Source organism: Sceloporus occidentalis, unplaced genomic scaffold (assembly GCF_023333645.1).
Source record: "Sceloporus occidentalis isolate IW3139 unplaced genomic scaffold, rSceOcc1.0.p SCAF_2, whole genome shotgun sequence".
Classification (NCBI taxonomy): Eukaryota; Metazoa; Chordata; class Lepidosauria; order Squamata; family Phrynosomatidae; genus Sceloporus; species Sceloporus occidentalis.
Genome location: NW_028316982.1, coordinates 202,344,286 through 202,364,429, shown reverse-complemented (window position 1 = coordinate 202,364,429; position 20,144 = coordinate 202,344,286). Strand labels below are relative to the sequence as shown.

Here is a 20,144-nt window from a genome sequence, read left to right as displayed (position 1 = left end):
AGCACCAATCCAGAATGAAGGTTTATAAAAACTTCATGAGACTTCTAATAAGACATACATAAGAATATGCTGTTAGTGAGATTTTTTATTACTGGATTTTATGCTACATTAGATCCATATAAAGGGAACCTTTTATCACAACACCTCAGATACAGAACTGTATAAATTTATTGTACCATGATTTTAATGGAAATTCAGTTGTAAGAGTCAAATTCTGCTGGTTTCTCTCCTTTAAAAACACACCACCATCACTAAATACAAAATAGAATAATGGGGTCTGAAAGGCTGCAATGATGTAACCTAACTAAAGCCGAGTAGGTCTGGGACTGTTAACAGAAAAGGTCAACTGGGAATCTTTTATGCACCATTTCACATTTTGCACAGGAAGGACAGACTATACATACAATTAAATGTCTTTCATATTATTTCTATAGTGTTGGTGAAAGGACAAGTTACAACCAAGTACTATCGATTGCTATCAAAGAATGGTGGCTGGGTTTGGGTCCAGAGTTATGCCACCATTGTACATAACAGCCGATCGTCACGACCTCACTGCATAGTGAGTGTCAATTATGTACTAACGTAAGTTTATTCTTCATGCCATAATGTATCATTTTCATTTTACTCCCTAATGTCTTTGGTTTGTAACAGTTTTTGTTCATCGTTGTCTTGTTTGTAATGGCAACTTTATTTCCACTTTAGTTGCCATTTTGTTTAAACAGGCACAAAAATATTCTTCTTGTTGTGCTTTTTAACACTGCATCCAGTTTTCCTAGGTCCTAGGACCTTACCACCTGAGAGGCAAAGTGCCCAAATCCTGTGGATAAATGTGGTTTACATCCTGAGAATATCCCACAAAGTCGGGATTATTTTCAGATATGCTGGGCTAATTGAGCATTAAACCGACATTAACCTGTGCAGAAAATCCCAAAAGTAAAAAGCGGTCAATTTTACCCACTTTCTGCATGGGTTAATGTTGGGTTAATGCTCAACTGGCCCAGCATGTCTGAGAACAATCCCGCCTTTGCAGGATATTCCCAGGATGTAAACCCTGTTTATCCACAGGATTTGGGCATGTTGCCTCCTGTGGGATAAGGTCCTAGGAAAAGGTAAAGGCCTTAAACAATATGAAAACAATCCCGCTTTTGGGGGATATTTCCAGATTTAAATCCTGTTTATCCATGGGATTTAGGTGCTTCCCTCCCATGTGGTAAGGTCCCTAGTCAGAGACCAAGGGAAAAGATTACACTTCTGGCAATACCTCTTGAAAACTGAGACTCAGCTCACTTATGGCTCTCAACCCTACCATTTCAGATGCTCTAGCTAACCAATTAAATTCTTTTAAAAGAGTACTTTTGAAGGTACTTCAAAGCAGAGTTTGTTTCTTGAGTTAGAGGCTGGCCCAAGACATTTGGCTGCCTGAGGAAAAGTAGGTCTCCTCACCAATCCACAGATAGGAGATGAATTTACTTCAGTGCTGATGATGAACAAGGTCACCACCTACATCTGGGGATAGCAAGTTAGTTTAGAGAGTCAGGGCAGGCAGTGTAGCATATATAATTCAGTTCTTCAACAGAGGGGAACAAGTGATGGGAAGGGTTACCCAGGAGGAAGTTAGGAGATCATTGTCCCCCAACACCTTCTACCAGTTGTACTTTGCATTTGTAGGATTGGTCCTGCTATTTTTCTGAACTCTGAAAGCCTATGTGCTTAAAATAAACCAAAATAGCATGGGGTTAATTTAATTGTTTTATGAAAAAACTTGAAAATGCAGCTGTTTATATACAACATAGTATGACAGGCCAATATTGGCAGTGGACTAAAAAAATCCATGCAGTATTGAAAAATGAAAGATAGTAGAGGGTTACAGTTCTATATGGCTCAACATAGGTAGGCTGAATAATATACCACTACACTGACTTACAGAACAGCCTCTGAACCCTTTCAACCCTAGCCAGACATGATAGGACTACAGTAGCACTGGGACCTCTGGAGGACTCCAGTGGGTCTCAACACTGATGTTATAATTACTCATTTGGTTATAGAAAAATGCTTGTATGAACCTGTCTTCTCCCTACGATGGGATCCCTATGGAATGGCTGTGTGGAGTGTTCAGGGACTATTCAGTAATAATTTTTTGTGGGTTTTTCGGGCTATGTGGTCATCTCTGAAGACGCCAGCCACAGATGCTGGCGAAACATCAGGAATAAACTCTTATAGAACATGGCCACATAGCCTGAAAAACCCACCAAAAATATGGATGCCAGCCATGAAAGCCTTCGACTTCACACTGTTCAGTAAGTCAGAGGGACTTTGGGTACTTTGGAGGAAGGAAGGGAATACCAACCCACACAGCAGCCAAAAAAGGATGTAAACATATGTATATGTGTATATGCCAGTCAAGAAATGCTAAACAAAAGATTGCTAAATCAACCTTTCATGGAAATGTGTTTGAATATGACATTTGATGGTTTTGAATTAAACTCCTAATACTAATTTCTGTGGATATACAGGGCTTAGTTTCAAAAAGTTCTAAGTGAGAAGAAAAATGGGTTTGAGAACCATTCCTCAGTTGCAATGTTGTTATTTTGCAGAGATATAGAATATAAAGAACTTCCGTTATCATTGGACCAGGTCACAATTTCTAAATCACAGTTTTCATGTAGAAACTCAGTATCTACCTCACAAGAAACAAGAAAAGCAACAAAACCTAAAAGTAATAAAATGAAGACAAAGCTTAGAACAACTCCATATCCGCAGCAGGTAAACACCATTTTTCTTCACAACATTTTGTGGTTAAAACAATGTGACAACTTAGGACATTTTGATCTAGGGAGGAGCATATAACTCTCTTGTTAAAACAGCTATTGGTTCATTTCTGCACCCAATTCAAAGTGTTCAATGACATATAAAGCCCTATACGGTTTAAGACCAGACTATTGGAAAGACTGTATGTCCCTATACAAACCTGCAAGAGTCTTAAGAGCTACAGGGAAGGCTTTCTCTTGGTCCTGCCACCATCACAGGCTTGCTCAGTGAGGACACAAGAGAGAGCCTTGTCAGTGGCTGCTCCCATGCTATAGGCTGGCCCTCTCCCTACTTTCCTTTCACTAGTAAGCAAATACATTTTTATTCAGGCAGGTTTTTGATATTTAATTGTATCAGGGAGGCTTTTATATGGGTGTGTGTGCCTTATTTATTTATTTTAACCATTTAAATGCTTTTAAAATAATTTTATACTGTTCTAAATCCAATTATTTTAATTGTTTTTAAAATTGTATTGTTAGGTATTTAAATGATTTTCTTCTGTGAGCTGCCTTGAATCCCACTCAGGGAGAAAGGTGACATATATCGTATATATTGGACTGTAAGTCAATCTCATGTATAAGTTGAGGGCAAGTTTTGGGGTTAAAGTTATGGATTTTGGTATGACCTATAGATAAGTCAAGGGTAAAACTTTGAGGTTCCTTAGGTCCATGGTGGCTCTTCAGTGTTTCCCTGGCAGTGGACAGAGGATGTTTCTCTGCTGCAGCAAAGAAGCACCAAAGAGACCCGGTTTCAGCCATTTTTCCTTGGAGTGGGGTTAAACAGTCACAGGTGGCTTCTGCCCCTTCAGTCCTACCAAGAAACCTGCTTTTACAGTAGACTCTCCCTGAAATGGAAGCTCTTTCAACAGTTGCCTATCAACAGTTGTCTGCAACGGCTGGCTTGTCTTCTCACAGAGGGTGAAAAGGAAAAGAGTCAGTTGTGGGAGAGCCAAATGTAAAAGAGCTAAGGCAGGGAAGGAGAGAAAGTGTATGTGTGTGTGCATGCATGCTGGACTAGGGAAAGTGGGAAGGAAGGTGTGTGGTTGTGACTGGATCAGCTGTTGCTCCCATAGAAATAAAAATCACCCTGCACTCTCTCCAGCAGGGAAAGTGGGGAGGAAGCATGTGTGCCACTGAGTGAGCTGCCACTGAGTGAGCTGTCATCATTGGCATTACCATATTGACCTGTATATAAATCGACCCAGGATTTTGGGGTCAATTTTGGGGCACAAATTTCTCGATTTATAGACAAGTATGGCGGGATACAGACCGCCCAAAAAGGGCGGTCTGCTGCCACCATGGTTTGCTGCGTGAGGGAGCTGCAGCGGACAAACCGTGCGGCTCCCTCGCACAGCAAAAAGCGGGTTCTTTCTGCGGTGCTATTATGATGCCACAAGGCGCCAATGGTGCACTTGCAGCATCACAAAGGCGCAGGGATGTGCGAATGCTATGCGTCTGTCACATCGAAATGGTGGCGCCCGTATGTACAGGGCGCTGCCATTTTGACGCCCTCGTCATGTGCGAGGGGCAAGTCGCGTTTGGAAGCGCTGCCCCTCACACGTCACGACGGCGCCCTGTAGGGCCCGTCTGTTCAGCGCCTATATATGGTAAAGGAAATAAATAAACAAACATCAAACCTATCTACAACAGTAGCGTTCCGCCAGGTACCCTATGAATATTCACTGGAATGTCTTTGCCATTCGAACTATATCCCTCCCCCCCATAACCTACTTGTAGAAGCTGTTGCGTTACCTTGTTAAATATTTAGAATCAGAACTGCTTTAGCTATGCAATCTCACAAGTTCTATCACCGTACTGATCTTTCCAGCCAACACAGGGATCTGTGGTGAAACCACAGCATGTTGTACCAAAAGCCACCCTTGCACCCAGATATTTTAGCAACACTTTACAAAATCATTGGGGTAGTACAGAAAAGGCAGGATGTAGACAGGTCTGAAAATGACTCCCTATGTTCTACTGGCAAACAGAGTTAACGTTTGATGGCACAACATTAAATCTAGTGTGTATTTAGTCCTGTGTTGTGATTTGATTCATTGAAAAGATGCACAGCAAGCTGCTTTTTCTGTAATTAAGACCCTTGTTCAGGTGCTCAGGGGGTACATAAATGAACATAAATTAAAGAAGTCCAGGGAGAATTTGGCATTGAACAAGGATTTGCACAAAGGCAAGTTTGCATGTTTTTAGAAGAATGAATATATTTTGGATCCGAGGCGATGTATATAGGACAGTGGAACAAAACAATAAAAGTGAAAAATAATGGGAACACAGAATAATATGGGTAGAAAGAGTGGTTTCTTGTAGCCCCTCAGTTTTTGAATTGATGTACACAACAGCTAGTCTGCTAAGTACAAATAAGATTAATAAATATATTCTTGTTTGTTTCATGTCTCAGAAACTTCCTAGATGGGGTTGCATTCCTTCTGAAAGACCAAATTTGCTGTCTGGAGGCACCATTGCACCCATGATTCTGGAAGGCTGTGCCTTTGCTCAGCCTCATTTGATGGGCCAAATGCACCCCTTCCCAGGGAAGGTGGGTCATGCCTTAATTATATTCTAATTAGACTGTGGTGTTCCAAAGATACAGTTAGTACAAAATGTGACAATCAGACGCTTATCTGATGTGCTTTAGAGACCACATATAACACCTGTCAACTGAGCTGGTTTGCAATACACTTCCAGATTCAACTCAGAGTGCTGATTGGGGCCAGGCTATCAAAAAGACAGGATCTTTTTTTACGGTAAAAGATAAAGGTTTCCCCTTGACAAGATTGTCTAGTCATGTCTGACTGTAGGGGTGGTGCTCATCTCCGTTGCTTAGCCGAAGGATCCAGTGTTGTCAAAGATGACTCCATAATCATGTAGCCAACATGACTGCATGGAAACTTTTATGAGCCTGTGAAAATTTGAGATCCTCCGTGTAGGTCCTGCTTTATGTTCCAGCACCCTGAGAGGCAAGGTTAGGTAGCAGCATTTCAGTTGTGGAATGTCTAGGGAAGTATGCAGGGCTCAATATTTTTTGCAAGTTTTTAAAATAGCTTTTTAAAAATGGTTTTGATTCATTTTTAAATAATGTTTTAGATTTTGCACATTGTCTCGTGGACCCTGGTGGTCTGATAGATAATACTTTTACTCAGTCAAGCATGCACATTAAGCTGTAGAAGCAGAGAAAACAGTTTGCTGATAGGTTATGTATCTTTTTTTCCTTTTAATAAGTTTATCTGCTTAACAGCAATGAAGTCATGTTTCGGTATATGCAGTTGTATCTAATTTTTAATTTTAGTAATAAGCATATTCATTCTGTATCATTGAACTTCTCCTAAACGTACTATATTCTTCCCCAATTATGGCTAAGGGAGAACCTGTTAGAATAGAAGCCAAATTAGCACAGTATTGTTTGAATCGAACCTTACAGTAAGAAATTTCTCTCTCATTCTAAGCAATATATGAGTTTTAAATAACAGCAAACAAACATTTGAGCAAATATTATTATTCTGTATATAACTTGAAATCTACAGGGAAAACTGTTTCTTCTTCGTGGTCTCTGCGAATCATACAAATGGGTTTCACTGCGCCTGCGCAGTGCTGCTCGGAAACTTCTGGAATCACTGGGCAAAGTTTACTTTGCAACATATAGAAACTTTTTGGCGGTAACTCCGCCCACCCGTTATAAGGCCCCTGCCTTCCCGCTCTTTTCCCCAGTTCCTTTTTTCCGCCGCGCTAGCTGCTTCAGGGAACTTTCGCTTGCTTCGCTTGCTGGAATCACTTTCGTTTTTGACCTCGGACTGTATCTTGACCATTCTTTGTCTCCCGCCCCTGGTAACTTCGGACCTTCGGACTGCTGACCTCGTTTCGGATCTCCCTTTGGCTTGACGCTTTTTGAAGATGCCTGCGCCTTTCAAAAAGTGCGACATCTGCAAGGGCAAGGTGCCCGTTCAAGACCCGCACTCCTCCTGCTTGCTGTGCCTTGGACCCAGCCATGATCCCAAGGCTTGCACGCTCTGCGGATCCCTCTCCACTCAGGCCCGTAAGAACCGTGAGTCCCGGCTCACGTCGGCGATCGCTTTGGGAAAAGTGCAGGAGGGAGGTTCACGGTCCTCTTCTGTCCCGCCTCTGGCGCCCCCCGCTTCATCGTCCCGGGCAAGTGTCTCCAGCGTGGGATCGGGGAGAGTAGCCGTCCCCAGTGTGGTGTGCGTCCCGGCCGGGACCCCTTCCACCACCTCCGATGTGGCCCGTGGCTCCAAACCGCCCAGCGCCACCGACAAGCCCTCCAAACGCCCCCAGAAGTCATCGGGTGCTGAGGGTACCGAACGGGCCTCCAAGCCGAAGAAGGTATCGGGGGGCTCCCGTTCGAAGGAGGCTACCGAGCCTAAGGTCCATCTGGCCTCGCCTTCCTCCTCTAAGGCGTCCAAGACATCGCGCCATGCGGCACCGAAGGACGGGACCGAGCCGGTGCAAGGGACGAGGTCACCGAGGCCTTCGTCGTCGACAGCGGCTGCTGTCATCCTGGACCTCCCGGACAACCCTTTCTTCCCATCCGAGGAGCCTCCCAAGCATGGGAAGAAGAGGCGCCACGAGGAGGCCGGACGTGACCCTGCCCCTAAAAAGGCAAAGTCCTCCAAGGATCGGACCGTTACCGACCTACCGGGACCGAAGGAGAAGAAGCGCTCCCCCTCCAAACAGGCTCGCGCCTCCGCTCCATCAGCTCCCCGTGACCAAGAACCAACGCTGGACCGAGGGACCCCGGTACCGGTCACGCCTCTGCCTCCTCCGACCATGGATTTCATCCACGGTACGGATGATACCGCACCTCCTCGCTCCCCGGAGCACCGGTCGCCCTCTCGCTCGGCAGCTGAAGATGAGGACGACTTGCTCCGCGGACAAGACGTTCCGGACCTCTTCTACGACATGCAGTCGCGCCGCTACTACATGTCGGTACCGGAGGACAGAGCCTTGAGGGAGTTCACCAAACTGAACCCCCCTCCCGCTGACCGGCCTCACCCTTCCACGTCGGTTCCGACCGTGTCTGTCTACGAGAGGTCGTCGACTCCACCCCGTAGACGTGAGAGGTCGCTGTCTCCGCCCCGTCGGCGCTCCCGTTCTTCGGTTGACTTCGCTCCAACCCGCCCGAGATCCCAGGTCAAGGTGACGGATCCCCTCTCTTCCGACCTGGACTCTGAAGACGAGCCGCTGCTACCCTCGGAGGCACCCTCGGACGAGGATGTCCTCTCAGGCTCGGCCTCCCCCCAGAGGATGCACAACCCGGAGCCATCTTCGCCGTCGGACGATGTCAGGTCCTTCACGGAGCACGTGATCAGGATGGCGAGGGCCCTCGACATCGAGCTCGCATCCGCAGTCGACGACGCCAAGGACCCGGTTGAGCGTCGGGTGCATGGTCGAGTCCCCACTCCGCCGTGCCTGCCTCTCCTTCCCTCCCTTCAGACCATCGTGAAGAGGTCCTGGGACTCTCCGGCCGCCCTTTCGGCTCCCTCCCGCAAGGTGGAGTCACTTTATAGGGTCGCCCCGGCGAGTTGTCCTTGGTTGGCCGAGCATCCCCGGCCCAACTCTGCCATCGTCGAGGGAGCCCAACACAGCTTCGTCCCGAAGCAGGCCACTTCCCCTGTCGACCGCGAGGCCAAAAAGGTGGACGGACTGGCCAAGAAGGCGTACTCGGCTTCGGCGCTTGGGGTCAAGGCCGCTAACTACACCGCGTGCATGGGGGCCTACATCCAGACCCTCATGGAGCGGATCTCCCCCCTCGTTCCAGATGTCCCAGACGACGTCCAGAGGCAGCTGGTGGAGATCAGGGACGAGGCGCACTCCATTGGAAGCTGGCTAATCACCACTTCCAGGAACCTGGTGGACTGCTCCGGGAGGGCCATGTCAGCTTCCATGGCTCTTCGGCGCCATGCTTGGCTGAGGGCCTCCGACCTCAACCCGACCGTCAGGGCTGCCATCGAGGACATGCCGATCGACGGGACCGGCCTCTTCCACGCCGAGACCGACGACCGCCTAAACCGCAAGTTTAGGATGAAAGCGGCGGCAAAGAAGCACGGCATGTCCTCCGCACCGGCTTCTCCCTTCCGGAAGCGCCAACGCCCGTGGCAGCCACAAGGTCAGTCGCAGGGGACCTTCTCCCGGGACCGACAGCCCCAACAGCAGGGCTCTCAGAGGCAGCGCTTCCCCTCGCAGTCTTCCTCCTCCTCTGGCCGTCGTAACTTCCCGCCTCGGTACCGCAAGTCCCGCCGGCAGGACACCGACCAGGGGAAGAAGAGAGCCTGAAGGGACGCAGCGCGCTTCGTCTCCCCTTCACCCCTCTTCTTCTTGGACATCTTGAGGCCCTATGTTAACACCTGGGCCTCTATAACATCGGACTCGTGGGTTCTCGACATTGTCCGTAGGGGTTATGCCCTCGAGTTCCAAGAGCTCCCTCCAACTGGAGCCTTCATGTCCACTCCCCCCTCGGACACCCTTCTCGACGAAGTGCGCACCTTGCTTGCAAAGGGGGCAATCTCCTCTTTGCCACCCGACCAGTGTTCTCGGGCCTTTTTTTCCAGGTACTTCACGGTACCGAAAGCGGATGGGGGCATCAGGCCCATCCTGGACTTGAGACAATTGAACTTGTTCCTTGACTACCGTCGCTTTCGAATGGTAACCTTGGCCTCCATTCTACCTCTGCTCCACCAGGGTCTGTGGTTCGCGACCGTCGACTTGAAGGATGCCTACTTCCACATCGGTATCCGACAGTCCCACCGGAGATTCCTCGCCTTCGCTGTCGGCCCCGATTCATACCACTACAACGTGCTCCCTTTCGGCCTAGCCACGGCTCCGCGGGTCTTCACGAAGTGCATGGCACCGGTGGTGGCATACCTTCATCAGAAGGGCTTCATGGTCTTTCCCTACCTGGACGACTGGCTGTTTGCAGCCGAATCCCAAGACGAGCTGCGGGAGGCAGTCTCATTCGCCTTGCGCCTCCTGGACTCCCTCGGACTGGTCGTCAACAAGGAAAAGTCCCACTTTACGCCGACCAGGCAGGTCAAGTTCATCGGTGCCGTCCTCGACTCCGAAAACTGCCTAGCTCTCCTCCCTCCGGATCGGTTTCAGGCCCTGACAACATCCCTCAGGCCGTGCATCTCCCACAGAAGGGTGAGAGCCAGAGATGTCCAAGTCGCTCTGGGCCACATGGCGTCGACGACATTCGTCACCCCCTGGGCAAGACTTCGTCTTCGACCCCTCCAAGCCTGGTTCCTCTCCGTCTTCTCCCCGTTGGAGGATCCGCCTTCGAAGTGGCTCACGGTACCGAGACCGGTGGTGGCTTCCCTCAGATGGTGGCTAGACAGTTCCAACGTCTGCACCGGGATGTCCTTCCATCAGCCTCAGGCTCAGTTGACCCTGACAACCGATGCATCCCTGGAGGGGTGGGGCGCCCACCTGCTCGACCTGGTCGTCAAGGACAGGTGGTCCACACAGGACAAGCGCCTCCACATCAACGCCTTGGAAATGCTTGCTGTGGAAAAGGCTTTGAGAGCGTTCGAGTTTGCGGTCTCGGGAAGGGTGGTCCTCCTCAGGACGGACAACACCACCGTGATGTACTACATCAACAAGCAAGGTGGTACCAGATCCAGGACCTTACTCGATCTCACACTCCGCATCTGGGATTGGTGCATCCAGAGACGCGTTCTCCTCCAAGCGATTCACCTTCCCGGAGAGGACAACGAGCTGGCAGACCGCCTCAGCAGATCTTCTTCGGTATGCCACGAGTGGAGGCTCCATCCCGAGACGGTCAGCGACCTCTTCGATCGGTGGGGAACCCCCCGGATCGACCTCTTCGCGACCAGCTGGAACAGCCACTGTCCCCAGTTCTGCTCCAGGAAACGAATGGACGGATCCCTCGGAGACGCATTCGCGTTCCTTTGGACGGGAGAGCTCCTCTACGCTTTCCCTCCGTTCCCTCTCATCATCAGGGTGGTGTCCAAGATGGCTACGGACCGCTCGCACGCGATCCTCATCACCCCGTGGTGGCCGAGACAGCCGTGGTTCGCCTCCCTTCTCCACCTCTCCAAGAGATGCTTCCTCCGTCTCGACCCTCGCCCGGACCTGCTTTCGATCCAGGACGGCCGGATTCTCCACCCCGACATCGAGAGCCTGCCGCTGGTGGTCTGGAGGATTCGGCGCTGACTACCTTGCCGGAATCGGTGAGGGCAGTGATCCTGGCTGCGAGGAAACCTTCCACCCAGCGCTCCTATGCCCTGAAATGGAGGAGATTTTGCCTCTTCCTTAACCAGAAGGGCTTGTCTCCTGCACAGGTGTCCACTCCAGTGGTGTTGGAGTTCCTGATGGCACTTTTGGATGGAGGGCTGTCTCTCACATCCATCAAATGCTACCTGTCTGCCATCTGTGCCAAATACCAGTTCGGGGGGAGGGTTTCTTTCTTCAAGGACCCCTTGGTGAAGGGGTTCCTGAAGGGTTGTGCAAACCTTTACCCTCCTGTGTCGGTACCAACGCCGGCTTGGAGTTTGGAGTCGGTATTGTCCGCCCTCCAATCCAAGCCCTTTGAACCGATGGCCACAGCGGACTTGAGACTATTGACTTGGAAAACCGCTTTTCTTGTGGCCATCACCTCTGCCCGCCGTGCGGGCGAACTCTGTGCTTTACGTAGGGACCAGCCATTCCTGAGGTTCCACAAGGACAAGGTGGTCCTCCGGACGGACATTACCTTCCTGCCTAAGGTAGTGTCTGCTTTTCACATGTGCCAGGACATTGTGTTGCCCACTCTCGCATCCAATCCTACATCGGATGAGGAGCGACGCCTGCACTCTCTTGATGTCAGGAGGGCACTAGCCTTCTACTTGGACAGAACTGCTGCCTTCAGTCGGTCCGAGAGACTCTTCCAGTGCTACTCGGTACCGAAGAGGGGGTTGCCTGTGTCTGCGCAGAGGTTGTCCAAATGGGTGGCTGGTACCATCCGCCTCTGCTATGAACTGATAGGCAAGCCTCTCCCTGGCAGGGTTCGGTCTCACTCCACAAGGGCAATGTCAGCGTCCTCCGCATTCCTCTCGGGGATTCCTTTGGAGGATGTCTGTAAGGCTGCTGTCTGGTCCCAACCACTGACTTTTATTAAGCACTATAGGTTGGACACCAGGGCCATCCGAGACGCAGCTTTCGGGAGGGCTGTGTTGGTTTCAGGGTTACACTGATTGCACTACTGATGCTTATGCTTCAGCATTTACGTATACAATGTCACTGTTTTACAGTCTGTTGAATGTTGTTTGCACAAATTCATTGGAACTGGTCTTGCACGACCGTGTGTCCTCTTCTCAGGTTTAGCAATGTTGTTGCTATGTTTGGTTTGTGCAAGAACAAAAAGACTGACTCCTTTTATGGTTCAAGGTGTTTATTGTTGTAATAAATGTACCTTTGGTTTACCATAGCTTTGGTCTCAGGACACTCCCTCCGCCGCATACCTTAGCTTGTCAGTCTAAACCCATTTGTATGATTCGCAGAGACCACGAAGAAGAAGGACAGGTTGCTTACCTGTAACAGTATTTCTTCGAGTGGTCATCTGCGAATACATACAAATCCCACCCGTCCGTCCCCTCAGTGTCCTGCTCTTATTGGCTCTCTTCCTTCGCCTGCTTGGCGGAAAAATTGCGGAACTGGGGAAAAGAGCGGGAAGGCAGGGGCCTTATAACGGGTGGGCGGAGTTACCGCCAAAAAGTTTCTATATGTTGCAAAGTAAACTTTGCCCAGTGATTCCAGAAGTTTCCGAGCAGCACTGCGCAGGCGCAGTGAAACCCATTTGTATGTATTCGCAGATGACCACTCGAAGAAATACTGTTACAGGTAAGCAACCTGTCCTTCTTTATCATACCAGTGCTAATTAAAATCATGGTGCAAGGATTGGGGTTAGTTCATGGTGAATTTCCAGAAACAATGCTTATATATTATTCATTCATTCATTCATTCATTGCACTTACATCTCAGCCCCAAAAGTGGGTCCAAGGCAGTGTATTGTATTATAATGCAATAATACGGCACAAATATGCTACTGGTCCCTATCTATCACATTAGATAGCTTGAAAAGTACTAATTTATATTACCAGGTGTAAAGCAACAAACAGTTGTGCCTATGGCCAGAATCCTGTTGAAGATACATGCTCCCATAAAAGTGGGGTTGCACAAGTTAATGCATTTTTAGTTAGTTCTGCAAGGGACGTATTTATTATCTCCATATGCAATGGCTTCTCATGCAAGACAGCTTCGCAGGGCTGGTGTGTGACCCAATGATCGTTTAGTGGTTGAGGAAGGGCAGGGCCCCTCAGGCAGCATTTGGCTGCAGTTCTGCTACTAGGGCACCATTCCCACTGGCCTATAACGTGGATCAGGATGCAAATCATGGGTGCATCATTTCCATTAGAGTGCGCATTTGACCCGCATTGTTTCGATATTGTTTCCATTGAGATTCGAATCTGAATCTAATTATCCTGAAAAATCCGAATTATAGGTCGATAAACCGGTTTTAAAAAATAGTGGTTTTAAAGCGTACTTTCCTGTGCCTCCTGAGTCTGATTTGGGGCAAATGAATGGGAACGAAAGGGTGTCTGATTCGGGAACCTGGAGATGGGAGGAGCAGCACTCAAGGGGCTGGCCTGGGGGTGTCACCCTCTTTGTTCTCTTTCTGCATCGCCAGCACCATTTTCTTTCGTTCACATAGCTTTTCCCCCGGTGGATTGGGAAGCAGGGTAAGGCGATCGCGCTACATTGAGCTCCAAATGCAGTAAACACATTACTCCTCCTGCAACCTCCCCTTTGCTCCACATTCATAGACCGATGTGTGAGGAGAGCCACTGAACACCATTTTAAACTTTTCTTTTTTCTTTTTTTGCCTCTGCCTGAGCAGCAGATGGGCTTTGCAGTAGTACATGCCCTTAATCCGATTTGCCAAGCCTGGGCTTTGGATGCAGAGTCTCTACCCACTGAAGCCCACTGCCTTTCCCCCTTAATCCGATTTGGCAAACACAGACACACACACACACATATATACACATCTTTATACACAAACATGAATATTCACACACACACACATATGCATACACACACACACACACACAGGTATATACACATACATATTTGTGTGTGTGTGTGCACACACGTATATATACACATATGAATGTATTTGTGTGTGTGTTTGTGTGTGTGTATTTCTAAATTATAAAGTAACAACTTGTTTAATTCATGAAAAAAATCTCATCTGTAGTTCAAAACCCACTGTAGAAATAATACAGTTTGAGACCACTTAACCTGCCTTGGCTCAGCACTAAGGAATTATGGGAACTGTTGTGTTTGTGAGACATTTATCCTCCTCTGCCAGAGAGTGCTGGTGCCATAATAAACTACCATTCCCAGGATTCCCTAGCACCGAGTTATGGCAGTTAATATGGGGAGACACAGAAGAGCAAGGGGTTTAGGATGAATAGAGGCTCCTTCTAGTCTGGGGAGACACAATGGAAGAGCCTCGGATGCAGCCGATGTTCATTGGCTGCCCCCCCCCCCAAAAAAAACCCAACAGAAATGGGAACAGGGAGCAAAATAAACCATGTCAAAGTGTTTCGAATCAGGTGACGTCACTTGTGACATCTGAAGCCTACGCGCTTGATTGACAGCTTGTGGACACAAATGGGAACAGGGAGCAAATTAATCTGCTTTAAAATACAGCAATGTAAAATAAATGGAAACGAAAACAGGGTCTAAATATATCGAGGTAATTTGCCCCTTTTCGTAATGGAAATGATAGAAAAAATTTGAATTAGATTCAGAACATAATCTGAATCAGAATCATGCCAATATAATCCGTTTTATCTGCCAAGTGGGAAGGGGCCAGGAGAAAAGAACATCTGCCCCCCTCCAGTGTTTTTTTCACAGGAGGCAGAAGCAGAAGTCGAGCAAAACTACAAGGGCATGGTATTATTAGGATAACTGGAGTGTAATGTACATTAATCACTAATAGTGCATTGTTATTGGCATTTTAGGGATGTATTGTAATTTCTCTGGGATTATTATGAACGACAGGATATTACAAATTCGATAAATATGCAAGGAGGTGGAGAAAAAACAAATTAACAGAGCAAGAAGCCTACATGAAGAATGTAGGTAGCGTGACAATCAAGTTTTGATCCAGAGCCAGATATGCATGGCAGTTGAAGAATGAAGCAGTTGGTAGCTTTTGAACATTGATTCTGTAACATTATATAAGCAATGAAAAGAAAACAGTATGTGAAAATCTTTCCTTGCAGCCCCCAGGTTTTGTTTGCAGATTCCCAATTTTCTATGCCCTGATTTGTTTCAGGGATCAGTCCCAGAATTTGTTGTCACTGTCAGAGCTGACAATAGAGGAATTTGTTTCTCTGAGCATGTGCCAAATCTCCCCCCCCCCCCTTCCACTGGGGTACCACAGCTTGTCCTATGAATTTTGGATTTCGCTGCAGAGCTTTCAGGGCAAATGGGAGGGATTCCAAAAAGTCTTGAGCAGCAGTTCCTCTTTAGAGATTAAGCATTGCCAACTCCTCTTAGATTAAATGAACTGGTGTAACTGTAGTTCAAGGTGGTACTTGGCTCCAGCACACACTGTTATACTGACAGATTTCAGAGTCAGCTATTAAACACTTTTCTTTCTTTTTATTTGCTTTTTCAGCAATACAGCTCCTTCCAGACAGACAAACTGGAATGTGGCCAGGTTGGAAGTTGGAGATCCAACTCCACAGCAAATTCTGCCACCATCCAAGAACAAGCCTTCCATTCAGAAAACAGCGAACTTTTATATACCCCATCATACAGCTTACCATTCCCATACCATTATGGACACTTTCCTGTAGACCCACATGTATTCAGTAGCAAAAAACAAATGCTGCCTTCTAAGTTTGGGCAGACTCAAGGAACACCTTGCGAAGTAGCTCGATTTTTCCTAAGTACATTACAGACAAGTGGAGAGTGCCAATGGCACTATGCCAATTCTCTCATACCAGGCAGCCAATCGCCATCTAAAAGTCCTTCTGATCAGTCAGCAAGCAATGTACGGCACAATCTCTTACAGGGCTATGAAGGTGTGTATTACATGAACAAATCCAAAGTTTTTTTGTACTCTGGTAATACATTTACATTTTAATATTTTCCAGTCATATCTTCAGGTAATGCTTATTAAACTTTGGATAATAATATAATTTTAATACTAATTTATTAGAGCATTCATATTTCTTCCCAAGTAATCCAAACTCTGTCCTTTATGAAGTTATTAAAGCTATAATCCATCCTAGAATGCATAACAATAGTTGTAGCTTCTGTCAGTGTTACACTATTATATAGGGATAATATTAAAATACTGATTTCTTGCTGATGTAATCTAAATACTTTACAAGAAATATGATTGACTTGAGTTTGATTTTCTTAGGATGCATTCATATATCTTTCAGTCTGGTACATCTTAGTTTATAGAGTTTTGTCACTCTGGCTGCATTCACACTGCAGAAATAATCCAGTTTGATAGCACTTTAAACTGCCATGGCTCAATGGTATGGAATTCTGGATCTTGTAGTTTGTTGTGGCACCAGAGCTCTGCAGTGCAGATGCAGCCTCTGCTACCAGACTTTTTGTAGACTGTAGGATCTGTCCTTGGGCTTATGGGAGCTCTGTCAGAGCAAGAATCATCATAGTGTTGAATCACAAGCTGAAATTTCTTTAACAAAGAATTATTTTCTGTGAACAAGTTTACTACTTCATAACCTCTTGTTAGCTTATTTTGGTAGCCTATTTTGGAATTGTTTAAAATAAAAATTCAAAAACATAACCCTACTAAAGTATAGTGCTTTTTCATTTTAAAAGCTAAGGCACAGCACAGACCATCAAAAATGGACAGTCTCCCGGCGCCTAGTTTTGGTCTGCAAAGAAGCCGCAGCCTCCAGCCCGCAGAACTTCCCCGCAGACCAAAAAGAACCTGTGAAAAGTGGGTTCTTCTTGCAGCACCATTTATGTCGCAGTGCGCCAATGGCGCACTCGTGACATCATAATAGCGCCGTGATGTGCGGATGCTATGCGTTCAGCACATTATAATGGCTGTGCCCATCTGTATAGGGCACCGCCATTTTGATGCCCTCGTCATGTCCAAGGGGCAAGGGGCATCTAGAAGCACTGCCCCTCGCATGTGACGAGGGTGTCCTGTTCCGTCCGTCTGGACCGGGCCTTAGGGCCTAAATAGATAGGCCAAAATAAAGCTGCTTTGGGTCACTTTGGAGGTATGCTGTTTAAATGATGCATGCGTCTTAAGAGGCGAGAAACTGCGCCAAAGTCATGCTCTAGCCCTAAGGACTGGAGTGCAGCTTTGGTGCAGCTTTATTTTGGCATGTCTGTTCAGACCCTTAATTAGGATTATTTTATATCTTTGCGTACAGAACCACCATCAGAATGTTTATATTTCTAAGAATTCTAGTGAATTTGGGGTCCTTATCTGAGAAGGTAATTCATTATAATTCAGTCCTATGCAAATTCTAATAAATTTTTAAACTCCACCTTCCAATTTGGTACTCTTCCATTCCCTTCATAATTCCATTTGGAATGCAGCTGCTCACTGATTTGCATTTATCACAAGGAAAACTAATTTGAGAATGTACACTTTCCATACAACTTTTAATGTACTTATAATCAGACATGAGTGTTTATTTCTACTCACTGTTCCTTTATTTTTTTCTTCCCAAGTGCCACTCTCACATAGACGATATAGCCAAGAAGAAGGTACATCAGACAATTTCTCAAGCTGCCCCACACTGACACCAAGTAGCAGATACAAGGAAGAGATATATGATTCCAGCATTATAAAACATAGCAAAATGGAAAGCAGAATATACCCAGCACATCACCATCTCATTAAAGAAGAAAATAAGACAACTTTCAACAGAGATGTACAAGAAAAAATTAACATTAGTGAAAAGCCCTTTTCAAACTCTTTAACTAACTCTTTTTTGTCCAAATCAGAATGTTTCCAAACGAAATCCATTGGACCATTAAGTCACCTTCTTCCAGTTCCAACCGTATATGAACAAACACGAAGAATCTGTATGAAAGAGCCAAAATATGAGCACATTGCCCATTATTCTGCAAACATTGGTGAGCTGGCAGTGGATGACAGAATGACAGTTAAGCTTGACCAAGACTCTGAACAGGATCACACAGTTGATGTGAGACATACAGGACAAGTTCCATTTGTACTTCTTAACTACCATCGGGTTTTAGCCAAACACGGCACTTTTCAAAGCTCCTCATGCACTGCCACAGGAAATGGAGCAGAACATTATGGACATGGTTCTGAAGAAGTAAATATGTTTTACAAAAATCAAAGTCCCTCATCTGCCTCTTCCCCTGAGACTCACAAGGAGCCTGCACTTCCTCATTATATTGGAACTTCTGTAATAATAGCCAATGGAAGGTGACAATGATGGAACCATTTTAAGCTAAAAAAAATAAATGAATAGTTTCCAAAAAGCATGAGCCTACATGGTTGCACACAATGCAACCTTAAGCATGGTTTAAGGTGAGCTGAGACATGAACTTGCATGTGTTCTTGGCAAACCATGTTGAACAATACCTTTAAAGTCAGGAAAAATGTGTCTAAGCTTCAGTGCTTTGTTATTAATTCATCTCTGCAGTTGATTCTGCCAGTAAGAAGCCATTTAACAAATCAGTTTTCTTATTTTACAGGTTTGCTACTTATAGTTCATGTACGAATGCAAGGGTTGGCTGTGTTTTCTTCAAAAATATATTTCCATAATCATATGGATCCAAAATATATTTCATTATTTCATTATCTGACAAGTCTGTCAGGAGATGGTAATTGCCACAATTATTTGTGGCAGTCCCTGTAAAACTGCCTTCAAATTGTTGCCCAAAGAACATGTGTTTAGGTTTTTAATCTCTGAAAGTCAATGATGAATTCTGATTTGCGTGACTTTGATATATTTTATGAAGGCCTGTTGGCACGACTACTATGCATTTTCAAATAATAAAAATCTACTAGTCCAATAAGCTTGGAAATGTCTACCAAAGAGTTGATGAATTTTCATAATTTAGGGAAAAACCTGTGGTAAGAATCTTTTAGAAGAATCTCTGAAAATAAAAGAAAGGGATTTTTCCCATTTGAAATATACCTTCAAGGTAGAAGAGTACACCCAAACTTTATTTGACAGAGAAGAGAGTAAGAGTTGGGTTGTGTTCATTTTGCTCTAGCAATGAGTCCTTTCAGTTTCACTAATCATCATTTTATATTTTGGGGGCTTGTATTTTTGGACCAGCAAGTAAAGTACTCATATGGTTATGAAATGATAACATGCATTTATCAGAACACTAATGATCAGATGAAAATTCTCAGGCGCTTTTTAATTTTAAGCACAGAGTATATTGCTTTTTGATTTTCTTTAATATCTAGTCTGGCAGATAAAGACTTGCACAGATTTATGCCATAGGTTTATTGCTATTGCTCTGATCCAGATCTTTGTGGGTGCTCTGACTAAACATATGAAATAATAGCACAAAGTAATACGTAAATTGAACTGTTCCTGCTATAGAATTAAACGGGAGAACTCTGTGTACATAGAAGCTTGTACATATATGCATCAGGGCTCTTTAGCGTGCAAGATGTTACTGGAATATGGGAGGTGTACACTTGACAACATGACAAAACACTTCCCTAACCTATAAAAATATATTTACAATGCATATTTGCATTAACCAGAGAGATATTTTAATTTGGATCCAGTAGATTCCCTTTATTTATTGTACTGCTGAAGGCTCAGTTACGTTAAAATGTTTCTAAAGGTACATTTCCCAGAAGTCAAATTTTATTATAGGCACAGAAAAAAAACTATAGCGCAATAAGCCGTTGACAGTTTGGCTATAACCTTGAGGAGAGCCAGAACCAATTTTTAAGATTATTTCCTTGAGAACTCACATCTTATGTACCTTGTGCAGTATAGAAAACAGCATCACTGACTGCACCATTTCAGGTATCAAATGAAATGTGATATGAATTTTCTTAATTAGATTTTTTTTTCAATACAAAGCATTCCATTTTCATATTTTATTTTTCTAAGGAAACAAATCAGGACATCTTATTAAAAATACAACATTGTTGGGCATACACATTAAATAGTGACAAAGCCATCAACAGGCTAATTCAAATGAAGTTAGACAGTGCCTTGAGTTGATGCTAGTAGTTCCCAAAGTGTAAGGTAGGCTTCTCTGGAGACACAAAGTTGCTAGGGAAGGAAAAGCACCTTG

At 45.7% G+C, this 20,144-nt stretch overlaps 1 protein-coding gene across 1 annotated transcript in view; it reads left to right on the top strand.

The window, feature by feature from the left end:
- SIM2 (SIM bHLH transcription factor 2) overlaps nucleotides 1-18,531 on the top strand; it is a 72,912-nt gene extending 54,381 nt beyond the window's left edge. The window contains exons 8-11 of the mRNA XM_089508110.1: nucleotides 435-582; nucleotides 2,595-2,763; nucleotides 15,517-15,925; nucleotides 17,571-18,531. Coding sequence (XP_089364236.1) covers nucleotides 435-582; nucleotides 2,595-2,763; nucleotides 15,517-15,925; nucleotides 17,571-18,301 — 1,457 coding nt within the window. The 3' untranslated portion in view covers nucleotides 18,302-18,531. The remainder of the gene's footprint in view (nucleotides 1-434; nucleotides 583-2,594; nucleotides 2,764-15,516; nucleotides 15,926-17,570) is intronic.
- The last annotated feature ends 1,613 nt before the right edge of the window (nucleotides 18,532-20,144 follow it).